The 23,315-nt window shown below is 36.4% G+C and overlaps 1 protein-coding gene across 2 annotated transcripts in view; it reads right to left on the reverse strand.

Moving 5' to 3' along the window:
• LOC132014335 (bifunctional heparan sulfate N-deacetylase/N-sulfotransferase 4) overlaps nucleotides 1-23,315 on the reverse strand; it is a 250,101-nt gene that overhangs the window by 19,121 nt on the left and 207,665 nt on the right. For both annotated transcript variants that reach the window (XM_059395261.1, XM_059395250.1), the window contains exons 6-7: nucleotides 20,753-20,935; nucleotides 2,786-2,882 (exon numbers count right to left, since the gene is read on the reverse strand). In XM_059395261.1, the coding sequence (XP_059251244.1) occupies nucleotides 2,786-2,882; nucleotides 20,753-20,935 (280 nt within the window). The remainder of the gene's footprint in view (nucleotides 1-2,785; nucleotides 2,883-20,752; nucleotides 20,936-23,315) is intronic.

Genomic DNA, 23,315 nt, shown 5'->3' on the forward strand with positions numbered 1-23,315 from the left:
TGGATCCAGGGTACAGATAAAGGACTATTTTTTAATTATTGCTGATCATGGCAAAATAAATATTTTATAATCTCACTCAGTAACACATACAAATGTTTAATCACCCTGATGGTCATGGAATTGTACCAGATCTACCCTGAATTACATGAAGTCAAAGTTTTATGTTCTGAGCCACAGCACCTTCATGCCACCAGGAGCAGGAGGAGCTTTGAGCCATAGGAAGGAGAAAGGACTGGAAGGAAGGAGAAAGTCTTTTCAACTGGAGAGAATAGGTATGCGGCTTGATATTCATATAATCAGTCACAGAACGTGGGTCCGCTGCTCAAAAATGTGTATTTATCTTATTAAATACACAATAATTAATAAATAATTATCTTAATAAATATCTTAATAAATAAATTTATCTTTTCATCTATTACTGATATTTGTTTTTATCCAATGTCTTTGATATAAATATTTAATAGAGGAAATAAAAAAGACCTCCTCCTGATAGTACTGTCAGAGAAAATGCACTCTATTTTATAAACAATCAATTTTGTTTTTAGTTTTAACAGATTAAGCCAATCAAATCATGAGAAAATAATATTGACAGTGGGAACACCAATTTTCTGAGACAGGTAAGGCCAACAAGTTATGCTTTTAGAATTATTGTGGGGCGCTTGGGTGGCTCAGTCAGTTAAGCATCTGCCTTTAGCTTAGGTCCTGATCTGAGGTCCTGGGATCAAGTTCCATAGCAGGCTCCCTGCTCAGTGGGTATTCTGCTTCTTCCTCTGATCCTCGTCCCCACCTCATGCTCTCTCTCAAATAAATAGATAAAATCTTAAAAAAAAAAAAAGAATTATTGTGCTAAATTTAACCCTTTTGGAAAGCTGCTCCTAGTCTGGTAATATCTTTGACCCAGAATCACAAAGGATACCTATCTGTCCAAAGGATCCTAGTAGGACTAAGATTTAATCTTTGAGTGTCATAAACCCAGGCCTACCCTGCCCTTTGCCTGTCCTCATTCACTGTCCCACTATCAGCTGACAGGAATTCTGGCAGGATTCAGCAATGGAGAAGTGGGACATCAGTTCCTTCCATTCACACCTCACAACGATTCAGAAAATAGGGCTTTGAGGACTACTTTTACATTATAACTCATGTTTATGGCAAGGGATGTGCAGGCCATGTTTAAGTTGTTTAAAGACAGCTTTGCATTGAAGAGCAGATTCTTAGCATTGCTGTATCCAGGAAATTTATAGCTCTGAGAGCAGTGGGAATTTTGCCAACTAAAGCAATAAAGAGAACAAAAGAAGACTTTAGACTTCTATGATGGAACAGATTTAAGAATTATCACAACCATTTTCACATTAGAGTAGCATTTTCACAGCATATAAAATAATATTGTCATCCAATTCCTTTATTTTAACCTATTTGTTTGTTTTCAGCAGCCAAAAACTGCTGAAAGCTCGGTTATTTCCATACTGGTAGGTCAAATATTAAAAATCTAAAGGTGTAAGTTATTGTCTTTATAAATACAAAAAACAAGGAGGAAAACTAGATTTATACTTAGTAACCTGTAGTTTTCTAACAGAACTAAGAAGTAACAATATTCAATGACAAATGACAAAAGATATATCTTTAAATTAAAATTTTAGTATAATTTTACAACACAACAATGTTTTATTTCTCTAGCAGTCTTTCCAAAGTTAGCAATGCTATAAAGGAGTTGGTAGAAAATTAATGCACATTTTAAACAACAACAACACAAGTGATATATCTGAAAATACATGGTGATTTTTTTCCCTTCCCTGTACATGTGTAACTTACTGTTGTAATACAATTTATATTCCTGGAGGAAGAAAAGATTTCAACAACCAATATCTAATAGTCTGGAAATTTTACCCACAACCTTTAAAATGATCTACTTGCTTGTATTACAAATATCTTCATCTGGGCCAGGCTTATTTATTGTGAGTGTTTGTTTTGTGTTATGGTTTGTGCACTCACTGATGAAAATGCTTCTAGTAAAAGTAGTGAATTCAAAATACAGCAACTCAATAAAAACTTTAATTAATCAGGACATGAGCAAAGTGTATAAAACTGTCACATGCTGAAGAAAGTATAAAATATTCTAATTGAAAGTGTCATCTCATTGGTGAAATACTTTCACTCTCTTTTACAGCAGTCTTATACACTTGTCCTTCAGCATTAGTGAAAATACTGAGGGAAAAATGCCTGATGAACCTCAGGTGTATCAGATAATAAGTCCAAACCATATTTATACTTAATAATTATTTTTAAAAAACAAATCACACATGTAGAATGTTTGAAGGTAATAATGGCAGTGGATCTGAAAAAATCAATTTGAGGTTGATATACACAGTGTGAAATAGTTTATATCAAGCCAAGTCCTTTCTTTATAACTTAATTTAGGAGATAATTAGGCACAGCTATAAAAAATAGGGATTAAAAGTCAAATACTGCAACTGTCGTATATTAACACAAAGTTGTAAAAAATCTGACATCTGTTGAAAAAAATTTGACATCTGTTGAATAGCTTTAAAATCTGTAGTTAAAATTTAGTCCTTAAGTCTAATTAATAGACACCATTAGAGTCGCTTTGAGGATCATAGCATAAAGACCCATAGGCATGAAGAACAATTCAAATAATGAACTTGGATAGATGTCTAGATATTTCACAAAGCGAGATCTAATCCAATTTTCCTGTATGACATTATGTTTCATGACAAAAAGAAGAGAAAAAAGAAAAAAAAAATCAGACAGCATACTTGTGTATTCCTACCTGTTTTTTGTGGTCCAATGACAAGGAATTTTGGCAAGTGGTCACAAGTTTTCTCTCTGGACCAAATGTCTTTGTGCCGTTTATCATCACATGGATTCTGCAAGAAAGAAGAATAATAAATCGTACCGTGTAATGAACCTCTGGCTGTGTAATGGACAAATTGTCCGAAGGACTGGCTTAAATTCTTGCCTGATATCCTTGTACTAGCATTAGACCCTGTTCTGGTTCTGGTTCTCTGGTTCCAAACTGTTTCCTTATCAAATGGCATCTTCTTTTCTTTCCTAGCTCCAGGGCTAGGGCTCAGCTTCAGGCTGATCTTGTTGTCATCCTTTTCTGAAACTTGGCTAGGTTCTAACTGCTGAGATTCCACTCCATCTCTGGATTTAGAGTTCACATCTGTGTATCTGAGCCTTCACTTGTCTTAACCTTGTTTTACCATGGTTTCTCAGATTTCTGTGCTCTGCCCTAATTTTTCCTATTTCTTTTGCCCCAGAGGGCAAGGGGCCATCCTTGAACTCTAGAGTTGGCCAAGTTTTCTTTTCTTTTTCACACTATGTGCTGTTCTGTGCTGATCCAGCAGATCCTAATGTTTGTCTGTACCCTATAAGCTGATGGCAGGTAGATCAACATTTCAAGCCTATACCTCCCTCCTGAGCTCTTAACCTGTATTTTAAATTGTATAATTGCTGTATAGATGTGGTGAAGAAATGCCAGACCCAACATACCCACAGGTCCAATCTTTTTTTTTTTTTAAAGATTTTATTTATTTATTTGACAGAGAGAGATCACAAGTAGGCAGAGAGGTAGGCAGAGAGAGAGAGAGAAAGGAGGAAGCAGGCTCCCTGCTGAGCAGAGAGCCCGATGCGGGACTCGATCCCAGGACCCTGAGATCATGACCTGAGCCGAAGGCAGCGGCCTAACCCACTGAGCCTCCCAGGTGTGCCCCCACAGGTCCAATCTTATCTCCATCTCAACCTTTTCCTGTTCCATTCTCCTTCCATTTTGTTTGAATGACCCACATTTATTATCTAAATTATGACACTTTTGAGAATTAAAAGGGCCATTAAATGAAAATAATATAATTTTTAAAACATTTATTGACTGATAAATTGGTTTTATTATAGTTAACACAAATAATATATTAAAATCATTTCCACAGTCAAAATTCTGTCTCAAACCATATGTTATGCATTAAAACAATTATAATTTTATATTTATTATCCAAATATGAAAAATGACATAAGATAACTAATCATTTATGGTTCATATTTATGTACTTTAATCAGTCCTTTAGCCATATCTTTTGCTAATACTATGTCAGCAAAGTTCTATTAAAGAATGATTATTTTGGGGACACCTGGGTGGTTCAGTTGCTGAGTCTGCCTTCAGCTTAGGTCATGATCTCAGGGTTCTGGGACCGAGGCCTGCATCAGGCTTCCTGCCCAGCAAGAGTCCTGCTTCTCCCTCTCCCACTCCTCCTGCTTGTGTTCTCTCTCTCCCTATCTCTCCTTCAAACAGATAAATAAAATCTTTAAAGAAAAGAATGATTGTTCTCAGCATGATCCTATCATGATTTACTTTTTCATAAAATTGCCTGCAATCCTTTTCAAAGTTCCATTCATGATTATTAATAAATTTGAAAATATTGATACTTTCCATGGACTCTTCTCTATAGACAACTACATTCTTAACTGGGGAAATATTTTCTTTGTAGAGTGGAAGTAAGCAAGAGTAAATTCTGTTAAAGAAAATGTGTTTCTGTCATTTACAATTCTAACTTTTTTCCATGTTAAAATGCCTAAATATTAGAGACCAAATATTTCCATTATTTTCCATTTAGAGTATCTTTCTTTGATGAATATTTGTCTAGATAAAACTTGTTAGATAAGTTGCCTTTAATTATGACACTTTTGACCATTTTTCCAAATGCAAGTGCTGCAAAATCATGGACTTCTCAAAATTACATTCAGCACAGAATATAAATTTATCTAATTAAAAATAGGAGATCCATCAAGAAATGCTTACCACCATTGAACTTCTAAATTTCAATTAAAGAATGCCAAATTAAACCCCGTAGTTCATTTGAATTCTCATTATTTAATTTGTTTAGTCTCCTCCCTTCTTGCTTTGAAGCATTTTTTTTTAAGATGACAAAAAGCACTGAAGGAAGAGAAAAGTATTATTTAAATATATTTTTCTCAAAATAATATTATAATATTTTCTCAAAAATAATATTCAAGGGGCACTTGGGTGGCTCAGTGGGTTAAAGCCTCTGGCTTCAGCTCAGGTCACGATCTCAGGGTCCTGGGATCGAGCCCCACATTGGGCTCTCTGCTTGGCCACTCCTCCCTCTCTGCCTGCCACTCTGCCTACTTGTGATCTCTGTCTGTCAAATAAATAAATAAAATCTTAAAAAAATAATATTAAAAACTGCTTGTTCTCAAGGTCATTATATAGACTGAAAGGGCCTAGCTCATCTTGACATTCTACAGAACTTAATATTTGTCTACTATACTAATGATACGATGTTAATTGTACCCAAAAGGTAACAAATGCCAAGTATTCTATCTGCCGTGGAAAGACACATGCATTCCAGAGGGTGGAAGAAAAGCCAGCAAAGTTTCAGGAGTCTATCACCTTTGGCGATTTTTCAAGGCCCAGTGGTTTGGAGCATACCCAGACATCCCAATCAAGGTAAAGGGTCTGTTTTTGTTCTTTGTGACTTCTATTACTAAGAAAGAAGCCCAGGGATTGATAGGCCTCTTTGGTTTAGGAAGCAGCATTTTATTGCACTAGGGAGTACTGCTCAGAGTCATTGACAGAATGGTGCAGAAAGTGCTAGTTTTGGGTGGAACCCAGAACAAGAAAGAGTCCTGCAAGAGATAAGACTGAGGTACAAGCAGCCCTCCCCTTTGGCTCATACATCTGGGCAGGCCTATGGTACTCTGGCACCTATGGTATAAAAGGATGCCAAATAGAGTTTTGGTCAAGCCCTAGAGGAGAATCACAAAATACACATCCAAGGTTCTGCAAAAGGGTGTGCCACCTGCAGCTGGTCATTTAAACTGGTATCGACTCCTGGTATGCTACAGGACCCTAGAAGAGATAGTGTTTGTCATGAATTTTCAAAGTGATTGTGTGGTCATAAGTAGCCACTATAAGCTGAGTATTGGGTTGTACCCAGTAGCAAATCATTGTAAGATGGGAGTGGTATATCTGGAATTTATCTCAAGCTGACACAAAGGCTACAAGTAAGCTTATAAATAAGTGGCCCACACGTTTATGTCACCTATCACTGTTCCACCAATGTCTCTACATCAGCTCATTCCTAGAGTTTCATGGAAGGCTCCCTATAATCTGTTGATAAAGAGGAAGAAACTCAAGCTTGGTTTGTGGTTAGGTTGGTATATGTTGGCAGAGGTCTAAGGTTGACTGCTATTGCACTATAGACCCACTCAGAGAGGTTCCTAAAAACCAGTGGGTATGGAAAAACTTCCAATTAAGAGAGTTCTGGGCAACATTCCTGGTCATTACTTTTTTGTGGATGATAATAGGGCAACGTAAAAATATAACAGGTGAATAGGTAGTGGTGAAGTCATTAGCCAAGGGTCTTAAAGGAACATCATGGGAATATTAGAGTTAATAAGTTCTAGGAAAAAGGCATGTGGATGGACCCATGATAGCAATCAAAAAGTGTGAGGAACTTGTACTACACATTAATGTACACCAGAGGATATTCAATGTGGAAGTGCTAAACAACCAAGAGGACAGAATGACTCAGCCAGTTCTCAATATTCCCACATGTCGCCTAGCCTCTGTCCTTGGCCAACCCATTGCAGAGTAATGCAGTAGCCCTGATAGCAAGATGGAAGCCATTCATGGGCATCCTTCTCCTAAGTCTGCTCTAGTTATAGCCGCTGTTGAATATCTGACTTGTCAGTAACAGAGACCAGTTCTAAATCCCCCAAATAGCACTGTCCTATCACTTTGTAGAAAATTGATTATATTGGACATTTCCATTTTGAAAAGGGCCGTGATTTATCCTTACTCCCACTCACATATTCAGAGTATGGATCTGCCTTCTCTACTCGCATAAGCTGTTTCCTCTTTTCTTTCCTGTTTCGCTTTTTCCTTTATAGGTTTTTCTTGAGAGCATCTCCTCAATAAATCACTTGGAACTAAATTTCTTATCTCAGATTTGATCCTAATGCATTTTCCATCCCCAGCTTCCATTGGAACAAGAGTGGAGTGCAATATAAAAAGACCAATAATATATAAAGACAATTGTTTTATGTGAGAATTTGCTTTGGAAAAAGTTAGGCTATACGTCTTGGGTTTTTCTGTGAATTCGTCTGTAGAAACTGTGATGAAATGAGTTAATAACAAGCAATAAGCTTCACATTTTACATTTACTTTGCATAATAATTGAAATTTTATTTATTTTTACCAGTGTTTTTATTTTCTGCCATCATTTGATTTAGTATTCAACCTCAAATACTCAATGGTCTAGCTTCAGTTTAACTCTCTAGCCATAATTTTCATTTTAACAGAGAAAGGTGAACTATCTAGTCTCCTTCTCTTCCTTCAGTTATAGAATATTCTCTATTTTGCATAGCCTGTAAGTTTCCAGCTAGAGACTATATTTCACTGTCTCTTTTGAATCAAACTTTCTTCTTATGAATCATTTCAGTCCAAAGGAAAGAAAGCCAAAATGATGTTAAGTTTCTTAAGGATAAAGACACTCTCCCTGGATTTCCCCTTTCCTACTGCCTGCTAGTTGTAAAATGGCTACAATTACAGCATGTGCCTTGGACTCAGAGACGTTTAACAGCTACCAACCTGGGGCCCTGGGTGACCATGTAGAAGAGAGCTGTCTAACTCTCCTAAATGGCCTGCCCATTTTTAGACAGTTGTATGAATGAGAAATAGATATCTATTTTATTTAGTCAATTTACTGTTTGGAATGTCATCTTTATGCAACATTGCCTACACTCTAACTCGATGTGTTTCAAAACACTCATCTGTGAGAAGGTAAGGAACTTGTGTCAGCAAGGAACAAGTCAAACTATCACTCTTCGCAGATGATATCATACTCTATGTGGAAAACCCAAGACTCCACTCCAAAACTGCTAGAACTTGTACAGAAATTCAGTAAAGTGTCAGGATATAAAATCAATGCACAGAAATCAGTTGCATTTCTCTACACCAACAACAAGACAGAAGAAAGAGAAATTAAGGAGTCAATCCCACTTACAATTGTGTCAGAATGTGAATTACTGAACTGCTTACTTCAATAAGCATATCCTGCTATAAGAAAAAAAAAAAATTCCAGCTGAAGCAGCCAGGGTGCTCAGTGATATAGTTGGTTTATATGTTGGCACAAGCTTCCTATCTCATGGCAAATCAACAATAAACAATTCAAGCCCATCTGTGGACCACACTTTGAGTAGCACTGTTCTGAAGTAACAATTCCTAACACCATACACAAAAATTAACAATATGGATTAAGACACTGAACGTGAGCCCTGAAACCACAAAATTCCTAGAAGGAAAGAGATAATAATCTCTTTGGCCTTAGCAATACTTTTCTAGATATGTCTTCTCAGACAAGGGAAACAAAAGCAAAAATCAGTAGGACTACACCAAAATAAAAAAAAAAAAAAAAAACTTCTGCACAACAAAGGAGACCATCAACAAAATGAAAAGGCAATCTACTGAATGGAAGAAGATATATGCAAATAAAATATATGGTTATGAATTTATATTCAAAATAGGTAAGGAACTTATACAACTCAACACCAGAAAAAAAAATCTGATTAAAAAATGAGCAGAGGGTCTAAACAGATATTTTTTCCAAAGAAGATCCATAGGTGGCCAATGGACACATGAAAAAGTACTCAAGATTACTCATCATCAGGGAAATGTAAATCAAGCCACAATGAGATATCACCTTACATGTGTCAGAATGACTAGAATCAAAGACAAGAATTAACAAGTGTGGGTGAGGATATGCAGAAAAAAGAACCCTTAGACACTGTTGGCAGGAATGTAAATTGGTCCAGCCACTGTGGAAAACAGTATAGAGGGGCCTCAAAAAAGTATGAATAGAGATACTGTGTGATCCAATAACTTCACCACTGGGTATTTACCCAAAGAAAACAAAAACGCTGATTTGAAAAGATATATGCACTTCTATTTTTTTAAAAGAGATTTTAAAATTTATTTATTTGACAGACAGAGATCACAAGTTGGCAGAGAAGCAGGCAGAGAGAGGAGAGGAACCAGGCTCCCCACTGAGCAGAGAACCCGATGTGGGCTTGATCCCAGGATTCTGGGATCATGACCTGAGCCGAAGGCAGAGGCTTTAACCCACTGAGCCACCCAGGTGCCCTATGCACTTCTATGTTTATTGCAGCTTTGTTTACAATAGCCAGGATATGGAAGTAACCTAAGTGTCCCTTGATAGTTGAACAGGTAGAGAATATGTGGCATATACATACAATGGAATATTACTCAGCCATAAGAAAGAATGAGATCTTGACATTTGTGACAACATGAATAGACCAAGAGGGTATTGTGCTAAGTGAAGTGAAATAGACAAGTACTGTATGATTTTGCTTGTATGTGGAATCTAAAAAATAGAATGAACAAACAAACAGAAAAACAGAAACATACCCATAAATACAGAGAACCAACAGATGATTAACAGAGGGGAGAGCATTGGCATAGTGGGAAAAATGTATGAAGGGAAGTAGGAAGTAGAGTCTTGCAGGGACGGAACGACTAAATCACAGGAATAAAAGAGTCAGCATAAGGAATATAGTCAATGGTATTGTAACAGAGTATGACAGTAGCTACCCTTATGATGAGCTTAGCATAATGTATAGACTTGTGGACTCACTATGTTGTATACCAGAAATTAATGTAACATTGTGTCCACTATACTTCAATTAAAAAGACAAAAAATTGCCAAAACCAACCAAATGTTTCAGTTATACTGTATTCACTTTTATAGATATATTCATGTCTGCACCTGATTCTTCGAAGTTCATTTGAACAATTTATCTTTCTGTGGAATGCTCTTATTTCATTTGCCAATCGAATCAAAATTTCACCAGTTATTCTAGTGTCAGCTAATATGTCCCATAAAGTTTCCCTATCTATTTTCAATGGGTAGCACAGTCCAGTTGTTAAGGTGTGAGCTCAGGAGGGAGACTGCTTGTGTCTTATGGAATTTTCTGAAATTCTCTGGGCCTCAGTTTCATTATCTAGAAAATAATGATTGATGGTATCTACCTCATATGGTTATGGAGAGTATTAAAGGAATTAATATATTTTAAATGATTTAATTTTTCTCTATAAAAGAGAGTGATTATTTTTCTTTGTTTTCTTTTTCTTTGTTCAGATTATTAATCAGTTGAAGCAAAAGGAAGAAGTTACCATTGCTGATGAACTGGTGTATGATGGCTATCCTTCCTAAGAGCAGGCTTCCTGGTCTTCTGTCAGAACTTTAGAACCTGAGGCGCCTGGATGGCTCAGTGAGTTAAAGCCTCTGCCTTCAGCTCAGGTCATGATCCCAGCGTCCTGGGATCAAGCCCCGCATCGGGCTCTCTGCTCAGCAGGGAGCCTGCTTCCCTTTCTCTCTCTCTGCCTGCCTCTCTGCCTACTTGTGATCTCTGTCAAATAAATAAATAAATATACATATATATATATATAAGTAGAACTTTAGAACCTAAGGTGGCCGCCCCTTTTCAGAACAAATACACAGTTTGGTGACAGGATTTCTGGGGCATATGACTTATTCGATAGGGAAACAGCTTGATGATTCTTCAGACAAACTTGAGAACATAGATTGCCCTACCAGACCCAAAGACCCCTATATAATCCCAGCTCAATTTATTTTTGAATATGCTTGCTGTCTGGCTCCTGCAACTCATCCAATTTATTGTTTTAGCACTTGTCATCACTCAGGTCTCTGCTGAAATATCACCCAGCAGGCCTTCCCTGCTGACCAGAACCTAAGCACTTCCTCCCACTCCTGTCTTTCTGTGATAGCTTCTGGTTATATTTTCTTCATGGTATTTCAGTACCTGAAATGATTCTATTCAGGTAAGTGTTTATAGCAATTTTATATTATAATATAATACATTTATACTTAAAATAACTCTATCTCAACTAGAATGTAAGTTCTCTGAAGAGAAGACCCCTGTTTGTCTAATCTAATCTATGAGAGGTGCTTGATAAATATGGACTGAGTGACTGAAAAACTGACTTGAAACAGGTGCAGTAAACCTTTAGTAACAGCCATAGACAGATTTTGATATATGTTTGAAAATCAACATAATGTGAACTGTGTAGACATTTTGTTTTCGAAACTCCCACAAAAATAGAATGTTTGCAGTCTCCACTGATGTTTTTCATGGTGGCCCCAGGAGCTAGTTTTTGCTATTTCCTTAAGTCATCACTTTATATCTTAAACATTATTTTCCTCATATTATTTAACTGCTTTGTAAAGAACTTTATGTTTCAACTGTATTTTATGTATTAAACAATAGAAAGGCAGTTTCCATGACCTACACTTATCAAATTTCCCCACACATATCCCAGTTAAGAGCCAATCTCAGATTAGGTGCTCAATTCATTTGCTCAAATGGTTTCTGAGCAAACTGATCAATTATTCAGTGCCACTGCTCAAAGTGTCTTTTGTGAGATCTTTCTGGTTCTCTATGCTCAAGTAGGCCACTTATTTTCTTTACTGCAGTACATATGTCTTCGCCATTCAAACTTCTGCACGCCAAACCCGTGAAATAAAGCATTCACAGAAATGGGCAAATGCAATATAAGACTTGAAAAGAGTTTTCTTTAACATACAGAACATGGATAAACATGTTCTGGTAGATAAAGACACTAGTTATTTCTAGTTGTGCTCTCCCAAGAAATTATACTTATAGAAGTAAACTCTCAAATAAAATTACCTGGATGCTGTTACAACACTTGCTGCTCCAAATGCTTTTATTGCCAACAATTCAACTTACGCTACTTCGGCTTTTCCTGTATGTATTTTACAGTTGGTGGCATGTGTATACCTTAATCCAGCAGATTGCCTGTCTTTGTAACTGCATTCCTTCTATGTTATGCTATTTTTAAGACTTTCCAGATGCCTGGTATTTCTTCTTTCATCTCTTTTCCTGCATGTTTCTCCTTGTGTCTCTTCATCATGACTTTATTAGGATGTTTGCATTTCCTGTTTTATACTTTGAAAATATTTGTTTAGATTTTTTCCTACTCTGACTTTTCTTATATTGTCTGAGTATTTGAATAATAGCTAACATAATATCTGACCTTTATTGATCACCTTCTATATTCCAGGCACTTGCTTGGCATAGATTATTTATAATCCTCAAAGCAACCTGGCAAGACAGATATCATTATCCCTTCTTTACACCTGAGGAGGCTGAGATGCAAGGTGTTTTATTTAGGTCTTGCTGAAGGTCACACAGCAAGTTAGTTTCAATTTTGGAATCCAAAACCTGGGTTGTCTCTGCAGCTAAATATCGTGTGTGTGTGCACATGCGCGGATGTGTGTGTGTGTGTGTGTGTGTGTGTGTGTGTGTGTGTGTGAGAGAGAGAGAGAGAGAGAACGAGAGTGAGAGAGGGCAAAAGAGTGCCTGGCAGTGATTACGAAGGTCAAAGGGTCTTTCCAAGAAAAAAGCATTTGCTTGTACTTTCATACTTCGTTCCATTGCTATTATGTTAATTTCAAGTCAGAAAATTACAAAGCAATTATTTCCCTTTTCATTGTCTAATCTGATTGTTCCCTGAATATCTGAAACTGCTGTAAACAGTAATTTACTGTTTTAAGTATCTAGTACTGTAGATATATTGAAACTTTAAAAAACTTCAGTTAAAATTGCTTTAAGCAGCTCATGGTTACAGTACCAGTCTAGTAAAAATGCATGTAACTCAGCTCTCACACAGGTAAAGGGGATGCAGCTGGTTTTGTACATGGAATACATGATGAGGTGAGGCTGATTTACTTTTAAGCAGGCATAAGAAAGGTGGAGAGAAAATTCCCTGAGGTGACGGACCAGACTTAGAAAGGGGAGTAAATTCTGATGAAAATCCAGATCTTTCCTCTCCAATTAAGTACAATTTTTGAATTCATAGTCAAGCTAAAAATACATATTTTTTAAAAAGTCACATTACCTTTCGAACACTGAAAAGACATGAAATAAAATAAAATGAAAAAAAAAAAGATAAAATAGAAAAAAATCACATGACTTACCTTGCCCCAAAGTTCATATTTTTATAGAATACATGAAAATTACTTTTGTTCTCATTAGATCTAGTTATTCCCACATATGTACCCTTTTCTCTCTACTAAAAATCTGCTTTTTTCATTGCTTCTCCACATCCTTCACTGACAAGAACACCATGGAATTATCAGTTAGATTGATTATTCCCTCTCAAGTCATGTGCCTATTACAGATAACTGGGAAATATCTAGACTTTAATAGCTGAAACCTTAAAAAGTCCAGTGCTCATGGTAGGATTATTTTGTTAATTATGAACATTTAGGAGGTTATTGGTTTCTGCTTCATTTCCTCCCTGCTTGCCTTCTGCTGTTCAGACCTCACTGTCTAAACGAGAATGCTATGAAATTGTATGTGTTTTTCTTTTAACTTTGTACTTCTTCCTCCCTACTGGTTGTGTTGTTTCCAAAGTTCTTCTATTTACTGAGTTTTGCCATGTACATGTCTTTAAAACAAAATCCTTTTCCAATCTGTTTTACACAGGCAGGTGACTTTCAATTTTTTGTCTCTCAATGTCATTTAAGCCTAATACAACCCACACACACTGATGAGGAATTTTAAGAGGCTGTGGGTATTTATTCTCAGTGTTTCAAACAGCAACTCCTTTTGGAGAAACTCTGAGACACACACGATCTTCCCAAAGCTTGAGTCCACCCTGTATTGGTGTATAAAATCAGCTAGTCCATTCACTCCTCAGAAAAGCCTTTCCTTTCTGAGTGCACTGATTTGTAATGAATGTTCTCTCCAAAGAGCTCCTGTAGCACTTAATAGTCTGATTCGTTCTCAAACTTCCCTCCTAAAGTGGTCTGAATACAGAGAAGCATAAATGCCCACTTCTGAGGGTGGGAGTGGGCCGAAAAGGGCCTGTGGTTCTGTGTGGGTCTGGGGTAACAGCTCCATGAAAGCAGCTTTAAGCACAAAGACTTTCTGATTTACCCTAAGCGTCTATGCACTTGTCACCATATTATACCCATGCTGATTTAAATAAATTGATATCGTTGACATTTCCCATGAAATATTCTCATAGTAAAATTGACCCCAGGAGATGACAGGTTTACTTGGAAGCTCTGGGTACAACAGATGACTGCACATTCCTGCAGACAGTATATTATTATTTATGGTTTATGAATATCCTGTCAGAGAATCTAGATAGCCAACTCAATTAAGGAAAACTGTATTTTAAAATTCTCATTAGTAAGTTGGTCTAATAGAGTATATGAACTCACAGTACAACATTTAAGTTATCAGACATATCTGCAGGGCATACACACACACACACACACACAATTCAGGTTTTTTGTTGTTGTTGTGATATTTGGATTAGTTCTGCAAAATCCATGTTTTTTGATGATTTTGATTCAGAAAGGATGGAAATATATATATAACCTTTTATTTTATTTTGTTTATTTTATGGCACTATCTGGAAGTAGTTTTCCTATTACTAAAGTTATATGAAAGTTATTTGTGTGGGGAATTTGAAACTTGACAAGATCATACTCGCAACAAATTGACAGGAAACGGAAAAATCCATGACTTAATGTCACCATTTCTGGATGTCAGAATGTCTGACAGCCTTGTATAACCAAATGGGGAAGTGCTTCCGTGTAAATTAAAAAATTAGGGACATCTGGGTGGCTTAGTAAGCTAAGCATCTGCCTTTGGCTCAGGTCATGATCCCAGGGTTCTGAAATTGAGCCCTGCGTGTCCTCTCAGACTCCCTGCTCTGAGTCTTCGAGGGGGAGTCTTCTTCTCCCTCACCCTCTGCTCCAACCTCCATGTTCACGCTCCCTCTCTCTCTTTCTCAATGAATTTTAAAAAAAATCTTAAAAAAAATTAAAATCATGAGGAATTACCTACATATTTGGGAAGCATTCCTGTCAGGTTTAAATACTAGTCTGAATTAGGAAGATAAATGTAACAAATACACACATTCAAACTATAATTAGGAAAAAATATGTAAGATGAAATGATGTTTAGGACTCTATTGCACCATCTATGAAGTGATGAGAAACTATTCTGGCTATTTCACTGGACGGGCTAAAAGATGAATAAACGGAAATGAAAAATATGAAATTATCTAGAACTCTTATTTTCCCGGCTGTGGGTGATGACTTGCAGGTCTGTTTTCCTTTCATTTCAGTGTCTCATGCACAAACAATTTCTACCACACTTCTTTAAAGATCTCACTTTTTTCCTAACCATGAAGCTACTCAGGGTTTCCCTTTCTCATGGCTGGATTATTGTCCTAACTTCAGTGCCTCCCTGTTCTTACCTGTCCTGCAAAAAGCTTCTGGTATAATCTTTTTTTTTTTTCTTTAAAGATTTTACTTATTTATTTGACAGACAGAGATCACAAGGAGGCAAAGAGTTAGGCAGAGAGAGGGGGGGAAGTAGGCTCCCCACTGAACAGAGAGCCCAGTGTGGGACTCGATCCCAGGATCCTGAGATCATGACCTGAGCTGAAGGCAGAGGCTTTAACCCACTGAGCCACCCAGGCACCCCCAAAACAGAGCTAGGTGCCATATTCTTTTTTTTTTTTTTTTTTAAGATTTTATTTACTTATTTGACAGACAGAGATCACAAGTAGGCAGAGAAGCAGGCAGAGAGAGAGGAGGAAGCAGGCTCCCTGCTGAACAGAGAGCCCGATGCAGGGCTTAATCCCAGGACCCCAGTGACCTGAGCCGAAGACAGAGGCTTAAACCTACTGAGCCACCCAGGCGCCCCTGGTATAATATTTATTGGCCAACTTTTTTTTTTTTTTTTTTTTTAAGTACTTTAATCTCATCTTCAGAACCTACACATAGTAACTCCTTGTTGCCTATCAAATCCACCTGACTCTGGTAGCTTTCAAAGGTTTCTCAGCTGCCTTATATTTGCTTTTCAAGGTTAATTCCCATTGGATCCCTACTTTCTTTAAGAAACAAGTGTGCCATTTTGACTGTTCTCTGTACACATGTACACACCTCTGTTTTGCTTATTCATTCATGAGATTTTAATGATGGCAGCTATGGTACTATGCTAGGTTCTGAGTTATAAACATATATAAACATAGTCTCACCCCTTAAGGTTTGCATGAGCTGGTGTATGACAGGCCTAAATGTCTATAAGACCATATGGCAAGTGCAATGATAGAGTCATAAATAAGGTAGAGAGTGGAAAGGAGAGGAATAAATATGAAAACGAATTCATAATGTCATTTTGTTCACACAGCCAGGAGCTACTACGGTTTGTAAGTTCTCTGAAAGCAAAGACCTTTCTATTATGTAGGTACTTCAAAAGTATAGGTCAAATAACTTCACACTGAATACACCACCAGATTCTTCTCCAGTAACCAGGTATGCCTAAAATCTCCTCCAGCAGAGAGAGCCGATGATAGAGTAGATTTATTTTTCTAAATGTGAAGCTACCATCTTGGTGTGGTTGGAACTATGCTGGAGTAGGAATAAGAAGACCTGTGCTTTACCTCTGACTTGTCCCTATTCGTCCAAGTGCCTTAGAACAAGATATTTCACCTCACTGGGTGTCACTTTTGTCTTCTCTAAAATGAATAGGTTGAGCTAGATGTCCCTAACTTCTCCTGTTCTTAAAATCTATAATTCTCTGTGTCAGAAGTCATTTTTTCCTTCAATAGGCATATAATAATAGAATCTACAGTGTGTATGTTGTGATTTGTTTATGTCACAGATGTTCACATCTCATCATTTCTAAGCTGGAGTTGGATGATTTCACAGCTAAAGTCAGCAACAAAGGTGCTAACCTCCTAAGGCTAGCACCCTGTGATTTTCTCTCCTACTTCTATAATCCTGGGGATACTGGCATGGACAGAGAGACACTGCAGCTCTTTGAGCATTCACTTGGTCACACGGGCAAGCAGGAATCTACATCACGCTTGGCATGTTTGTTGATAGTGGGAGTCTGGAGTGACTGAGGGAAGATTGAGGCTGAGCTAACCTGACAGCTTGAGAGCTTAAAAGCATCGATTAGTGAATGTGCAATAATCTGACCTTCTAAATGCCTCCTTGTTGTGGTTTTGGTTTCTATAATGAGGATTAAAAAAGAAAAAAAAAGAAAGAAAGAAAAAAGAAAAAAAGGAAATCCTATTCTTTCCTGCTTCATTGTAATTAGTGTCCCAAAACAAAAGGGGTATGAGAGTTAACAGGAACCTGTGAGAATACTTTTAAGAATCTTACACACTCAGGACTACAACGAGGAGGATAAACTCGAGGGATAGAGTTCCATGTGTGTCTTCAGCATGTATTTTCACATTTAGCAGTTTTGAAAGAATCTGCTTCCAGTGAAGGGATCACAGACACATTCTGGGTTGTTCTTACCATGCTGTCCATTGATAGATACTCATATTGCACTTATTAATTAGGTGACAAAGCAGTTTCACATATATGGTAGTTGGTGCTAATGAAAATTTCCATAAAGAACCAAAGGAAACTAAATAGATGTGAAGATCATCATTATTCATGTTGTATTTATATTTGTAGTAATAAAAAAGTGTAAATTAAAAACCTAGAGAAAAATAACAGTTGACTTATTTTTAAAAAGTGAAATACATTAAATAAGAAGGCATGTTTAGAAATACAGAAAAATACCTGAATTTTGAGAATATATGACAATGACAGACATAAGATACTAATCTATCCTAACCCTGTAGGCCTGGGATGAGTGGGCTACAAAACATTTAATTAGTGCTGGTTATGCTCTTTTTTTTCTTTTGTAAAATTAAATTCATATAGTTTAAAGAACATGATGATAATGCTTACAGCTGCTCTGTTTATCATTATAAATATGAATATGGAAAGAAGAGATAACCGCCAGGGAAAGGGACTCTGACAGTATTATGCACTTTATCTCTACTTAACCATTGGCAGTCTCCTGAACATGGTTTATCACTGGCGAAGTTTATCAGATTTGCTTCAATAAGTCAACTGTTCTCAAAATCTCACGTACCTGAATAATTCCCTCTTGATCTTAACTGCTCTTCTGCTTTCCATTTCTTGTTTTCTTTTTAAAACATACTTTAGAATATATGACACTTCAGTTAAAAATAAATGCTTGCAACTTTATTTTTCAGTCAAAAGAAACCATATAATTCACTCGATAAAATGGGATTCTTTAGTAAATATTTACTCTTCAGTGTTACTTAAGTACATTTATAACAAACCGTTTTGATAATATATATTAAAATTGCTAAACATACAAATGACAACGGCAATAACAAAAATTTGTGAACTCTCTGAAGCCTTTTCTGATTAATTCTATCATTTATTAAGAACAATCTAGGAGAGCGCCTGGGTGGCTCAGTTGGTTATGCCACTGCCTTCAGCTCAGGTCATGATCTCAGAGTTCTGGGATCAAGTACTGAATTGGGCTTCCAGCTCTGCAGAGAGTCTGCTTCTCCCTCTGACCTTCTCCCCTCTTATATTCTCTCTCTCTCTCTCTCAAATAAATAAATAAAATCTTAAAAAAAAGAGAACAATCTAGGAATTTACCTCTCTGAAGCTATTCAAAATTAATTGTCAGCACTTGCAAATATTTCGTATATATTCATGTTCCTATGTCTTCAAAATGATATAGTTTTCTAAAAAATGGTTCTATTTTCTGTTTGCAATATTCATTCACACCCCCAATCAACTAACACAGTATTTCAAATTCAACAAAAATTCAATCAGTATTTAGAATCATCAAACTGACCAATCATATTGGAGCTAGTGTATCGTTTTTTTTTGTTTTTTTTTTGTTTTTTTTTTTTTTAAGAGGGAAACAAGAAAGGAAGGCCAAAGGAAGGAGGAGATAGAATCTTAAATAGGCTCCATGCCCAGCGCAGAGCCTGACATGGGACTCAGTCTCACAACCCTGAGATCATGACCTGAGCTAAAATCAAGAGTTGGATGCTTAACTGACTGAGGGGCTCAGGTGCCCCAGAGCTGGTGTATCTTTGATTATATTTATTCCATACCAAAAGGAATAGTATCACTGATATTGAAACAATCAATAAATACAATTCTTAATTTAAAAAATCTCACACAATAGTAAGAGATACAAATACTTCATCTAAAAAAAAAAAACCTGCCTCTAAAGGAAAAAGATTAAGGCCTGGGGCTATTGACTCACTTTTTTTTAATATGTTAGCTGTTTGCCAGCTTTGTTAAGTTGGCTACTTTTTATTGTTACCATACCATGAATTATAGATATCTCATAAATAAACATGTGTGAGAAAGAACTGATTTACTATCAGTAATTTATCAATTGTAAAAGTGTGTGAGCACTTTTGAATAATGCTATTTATGCTTTGCCTTTATGAAATCCAGCAGCTACCTGGTATGATTATATACAGCATAATAATTATGTCTTTATCTATTTATCTGTCTAACTTATATACCAGACATATAGATGGGCAAGCAACTTATTAGAAGGGTGAAAAAATTAGAATGTGTAGTTCAACATAAACACAAATGATGAAGAGTTCCTGAATAAATCATCAGAATAAGTATGACTGACTGTAGCAGTCAGTTTTAAAGCACATTCTGAAATACATACTAGTGAATCAGAATAACCAGGAAACTCTTCACCGACTTTGAGAGAAAACACTGTGTTTTATTCTTTGTGTTCTCTAGAGCAACTAGCCTTGCCTTCCACATAGTAGATGCTATGTGTTGGATGAATGTAAACATCCAGTAAACACAGTAAACATGTGTTGGATGAATTCCTGACTGTATAGACACAGAGTCTATGCATGCAACGTGAATTATGGGATAAAGAGAAACACATAGCCTTGTGGAGAAAGAGAGAGGATGGTAAACAGTCTGTTTCACAGTGATTTCTCAGTAATGACGATGCTACTCCTCTACCAGCTGCTTAGGAGGGCACTATGTGATCTGCTCTCTGCAGCCGGCTTATTGATTGTGCGGGTCAATGTAATGTAATGCATAAAGAACCAAGAAAGGGGGAGGTAACATTTTCCTAGATAACTGTGAAGAAGCACATAGTTTACATTTTTATACACAGAGGCTGAGTGGTTCCCATGTGAAGTTGAATTATCTGCAAAAGCAATCCTAAAACTGACAATTTTTCTTTTACCGGTAGATCTAGTCCTAGTGAAAGATGAATTAGATTTAAAAGAAATAGAGAAACATATTAAAGACTGAATCTGTATAAGCATATGGTAAAAACTTCTTTTCCCTTTTTTATTTATATTATCTGTGTTTATACATATGTGTCAGGATTTACTTGTAGGGTCTGAGATTAAGCCTGCTGTTGATTTCTATGTCCCTAGGTACTCAGTGTCTAACCATTTTATGGTCAGTTAGTGCTCACACTAAATGAGAGTCAAAGTCATTAACACTGAGAAGACACTGACAATGAAACAGCATCCTCAAAGCAAAAATTCTAAACCAACCAAACCAACCAACAAAACCCCAGAAAAGCAAAACAAACAAACAAACAAACAAAACAAAAAAAAAAACAACAAAACAAAAAACCACTTAACCCATAAAACAAAAAAATGTTATTGAAGAGGATGAAACTATGGAATAAAAAAAGAAGTTTGGGTTAAATGTCAGTTTTAATGCCTCCAGAGAATTCCTAATACAAGTTAGGTACTGGTTTCCTTCCTTCTACTGCAGGAGAGAATGTTTAGTGTTACCTGCCAGAGAGGGTCTTTCTGCTCAGGGAAGAGCTCAAAGTACTTGTGCGCTAGTTGCACGGGAGGCAGAGTTTGCAATTTCAGGTTGGTCCAGCTCTGCACGAAGTTGGCCAAGTTCACAAAGGTATATAACCCTAGGCGGTCATTCCCATAGTTCGACAAATGGGTCATGAAAATGCTGATCTGAAAGATAAATAAAAATGACCATAAAGTATAACATACTTAAGTTCAAAGTGGCATAGAAGCTCTAGGCAGGACTTCACCTAATCTTGGAATTTTATGAGAAGTACAATTATCATTTTAGGTGATGTTATGAACTGAATTGTGTTTCTTCCAAATGTCTGTGTTGAAACCATGACATCTAATGTGACTTTTCGAAGACTAGGCTTATAGGAAAGTAATCATGGTTAAACAAGGTCATAAGGCAGGGCCCTAGTCTTGATATGTCTTTTTTTTTTTTTTAAAGATATATTTTATTTATTTGATAGAGCATAAGAAGGGGGAGCAGCAGAGGGAGAGGGAGAGGCAGACTCCAGGTGGAGCAGGGAGCCCCACAGGGGGCTGGATCTCAGGACCCTGGGTTCATGACCTGAGCCACTGAGTCATCCTGATAGGTCTTGAGCCCTTATAAGAGGAAGAAATACCTGCACTCACTTTCGTTCTCTCTCTCCCCCCCTCCCCTGCTCTCCTCCTCTTTCCTCCCTTCTCTACCTCACTTCCCCCCTCTCTCTCTTCTACCTCCTTGTCTCTCTCCCCCCACCCCATCTCTCTCTGCATTCTTCCCTCTCCCCTTCTAGCCCCATCTCCCTCCCTCCCTCTGTCACAGCCAGAAAGCTGCTGTCTATAAACCAGAAAGAGAGGTCTCACCAGAAGCTAAATTTTCTGGCACCTCAGTCATGAACTTCTAGCATCCAAAACTGAGAAAATAAATGTCTGTTGTTTAAATCACCCAGTATGCGGTATCTTCTTATGACAGTTTGCACAGATTAACAGAAGTGGAAAGCCACACATTTGATTTCTATTTTAAAATGACTCTTAAATTCACTTTTAAAATGGAAATTGGAATTGGGGTTTTCTTTTCCCCCTCACCGCTCATTAAAAGTATAGTGTTAATTTCCATATCAGTTTTTCCCTATTGTAGAGTCAACATCATCAAACCCAATAACCTAATAACTTCTAGGCTATTGAAAAACCAGAATTAAGCTAATTCTAAAATAAAACAATTGTTCTAGATCTTTACTGATTTAGGTATGTATATACATTGAATTAGAATTACACTCAAATTGGAATTAGATTCAAAGATCTAATGAAGAATTTTTAATAAAGAAATTGTTAGTGTTTGCATGGAAACTGATTGCATTTAGCCAAAAGCTCTTCCATACTTATTAATCCTTTTGCAATATTTCCTATCTATATATTGACTCTAAAGATATCACAGCATTTTGGTATTGTATTTTTATAGATAAGAGACTAAGCAAAAGTAAAATCTAGATTGATTGCTCTGGAAAGAGCAACGAAAAATTTGAATATGATTACTGATATAATCTATATATAATCAATCCATCAGGGATCACAGTTGGAATTTTAAAATATTAAATGAAGGAGAATTTGTATATTTTTGATCTAAATTACAAAGATTACATGTAGAGATGACTAATGCAAGTCATAAAAAGGGAATTAATAATTTTCTACAATACACATTATTTGTGCTTGTTCTTCAATCTCATTGTATTTGCATGTATCTCAAAATTCATTTTATTATTTAGAACTATAAATATTTCAGAGAAATTAATAGATAATTAAGTACTTTATTAACTTCATTAGATGAGTAACAGTAATAGAATGTTAGAAATTATAACATTAAAACAAATATAATGTAACATTAACCAGAAAATAATATCCACAGGTCCGTACATAGAAAGTGAAGTGTAAAATGGCTAATGTTTTTATGGATGCTAACTGACTCTTTTTTAAGGGCTTATGTTTCTCAGTGTGCTTATTTGGGTTGTTTGAACTATTGTGAAAATAAAAATGGGTTTGCAGTAACCATTCCAATATCATGTTGTTGCAACCTGGTTAGAATGCTAGCTATACAATAAAGGTTGTACACTGCAGAACTATTGTGCCCAAGACCTAACATAACATTAGATGATGGTAAATGTCCAAAGAGGATACCTTTTGTGTTAAATTAACAATAATAAAGCATTAGCCTGTTTCAGAATTAAAACAAACAGGCAGACAATACTCTGGCAAAGTATTGCTGGAGTAAGTTATAAGTTAAGGATATCAGGTTCATTGAATGCCCTTTTTACTTTGAAAAAAAAAAAAAAACCTCTTTTCATGTGTTATATTAGACTGCTAAAAAAATTATCTGAGAAAAGCCTATTAAAATGATTAGAGATACTCCTCAGCATTTTGAAGGTAGGAAGGAGAATGGGAGAGTTGGGCCCATTGTCCTTCATATGGCCTTACATAGAGTAATACCATAAAATAATTACAAAAATAATACCATAACAATAATAATAATAAAGTATATGGTGCTTACTATGTACAAGGCATGGAT

Source organism: Mustela nigripes, chromosome 1 (genome assembly GCF_022355385.1).
Source record: "Mustela nigripes isolate SB6536 chromosome 1, MUSNIG.SB6536, whole genome shotgun sequence".
Lineage (NCBI taxonomy): Eukaryota > Metazoa > Chordata > Mammalia > Carnivora > Mustelidae > Mustela > Mustela nigripes.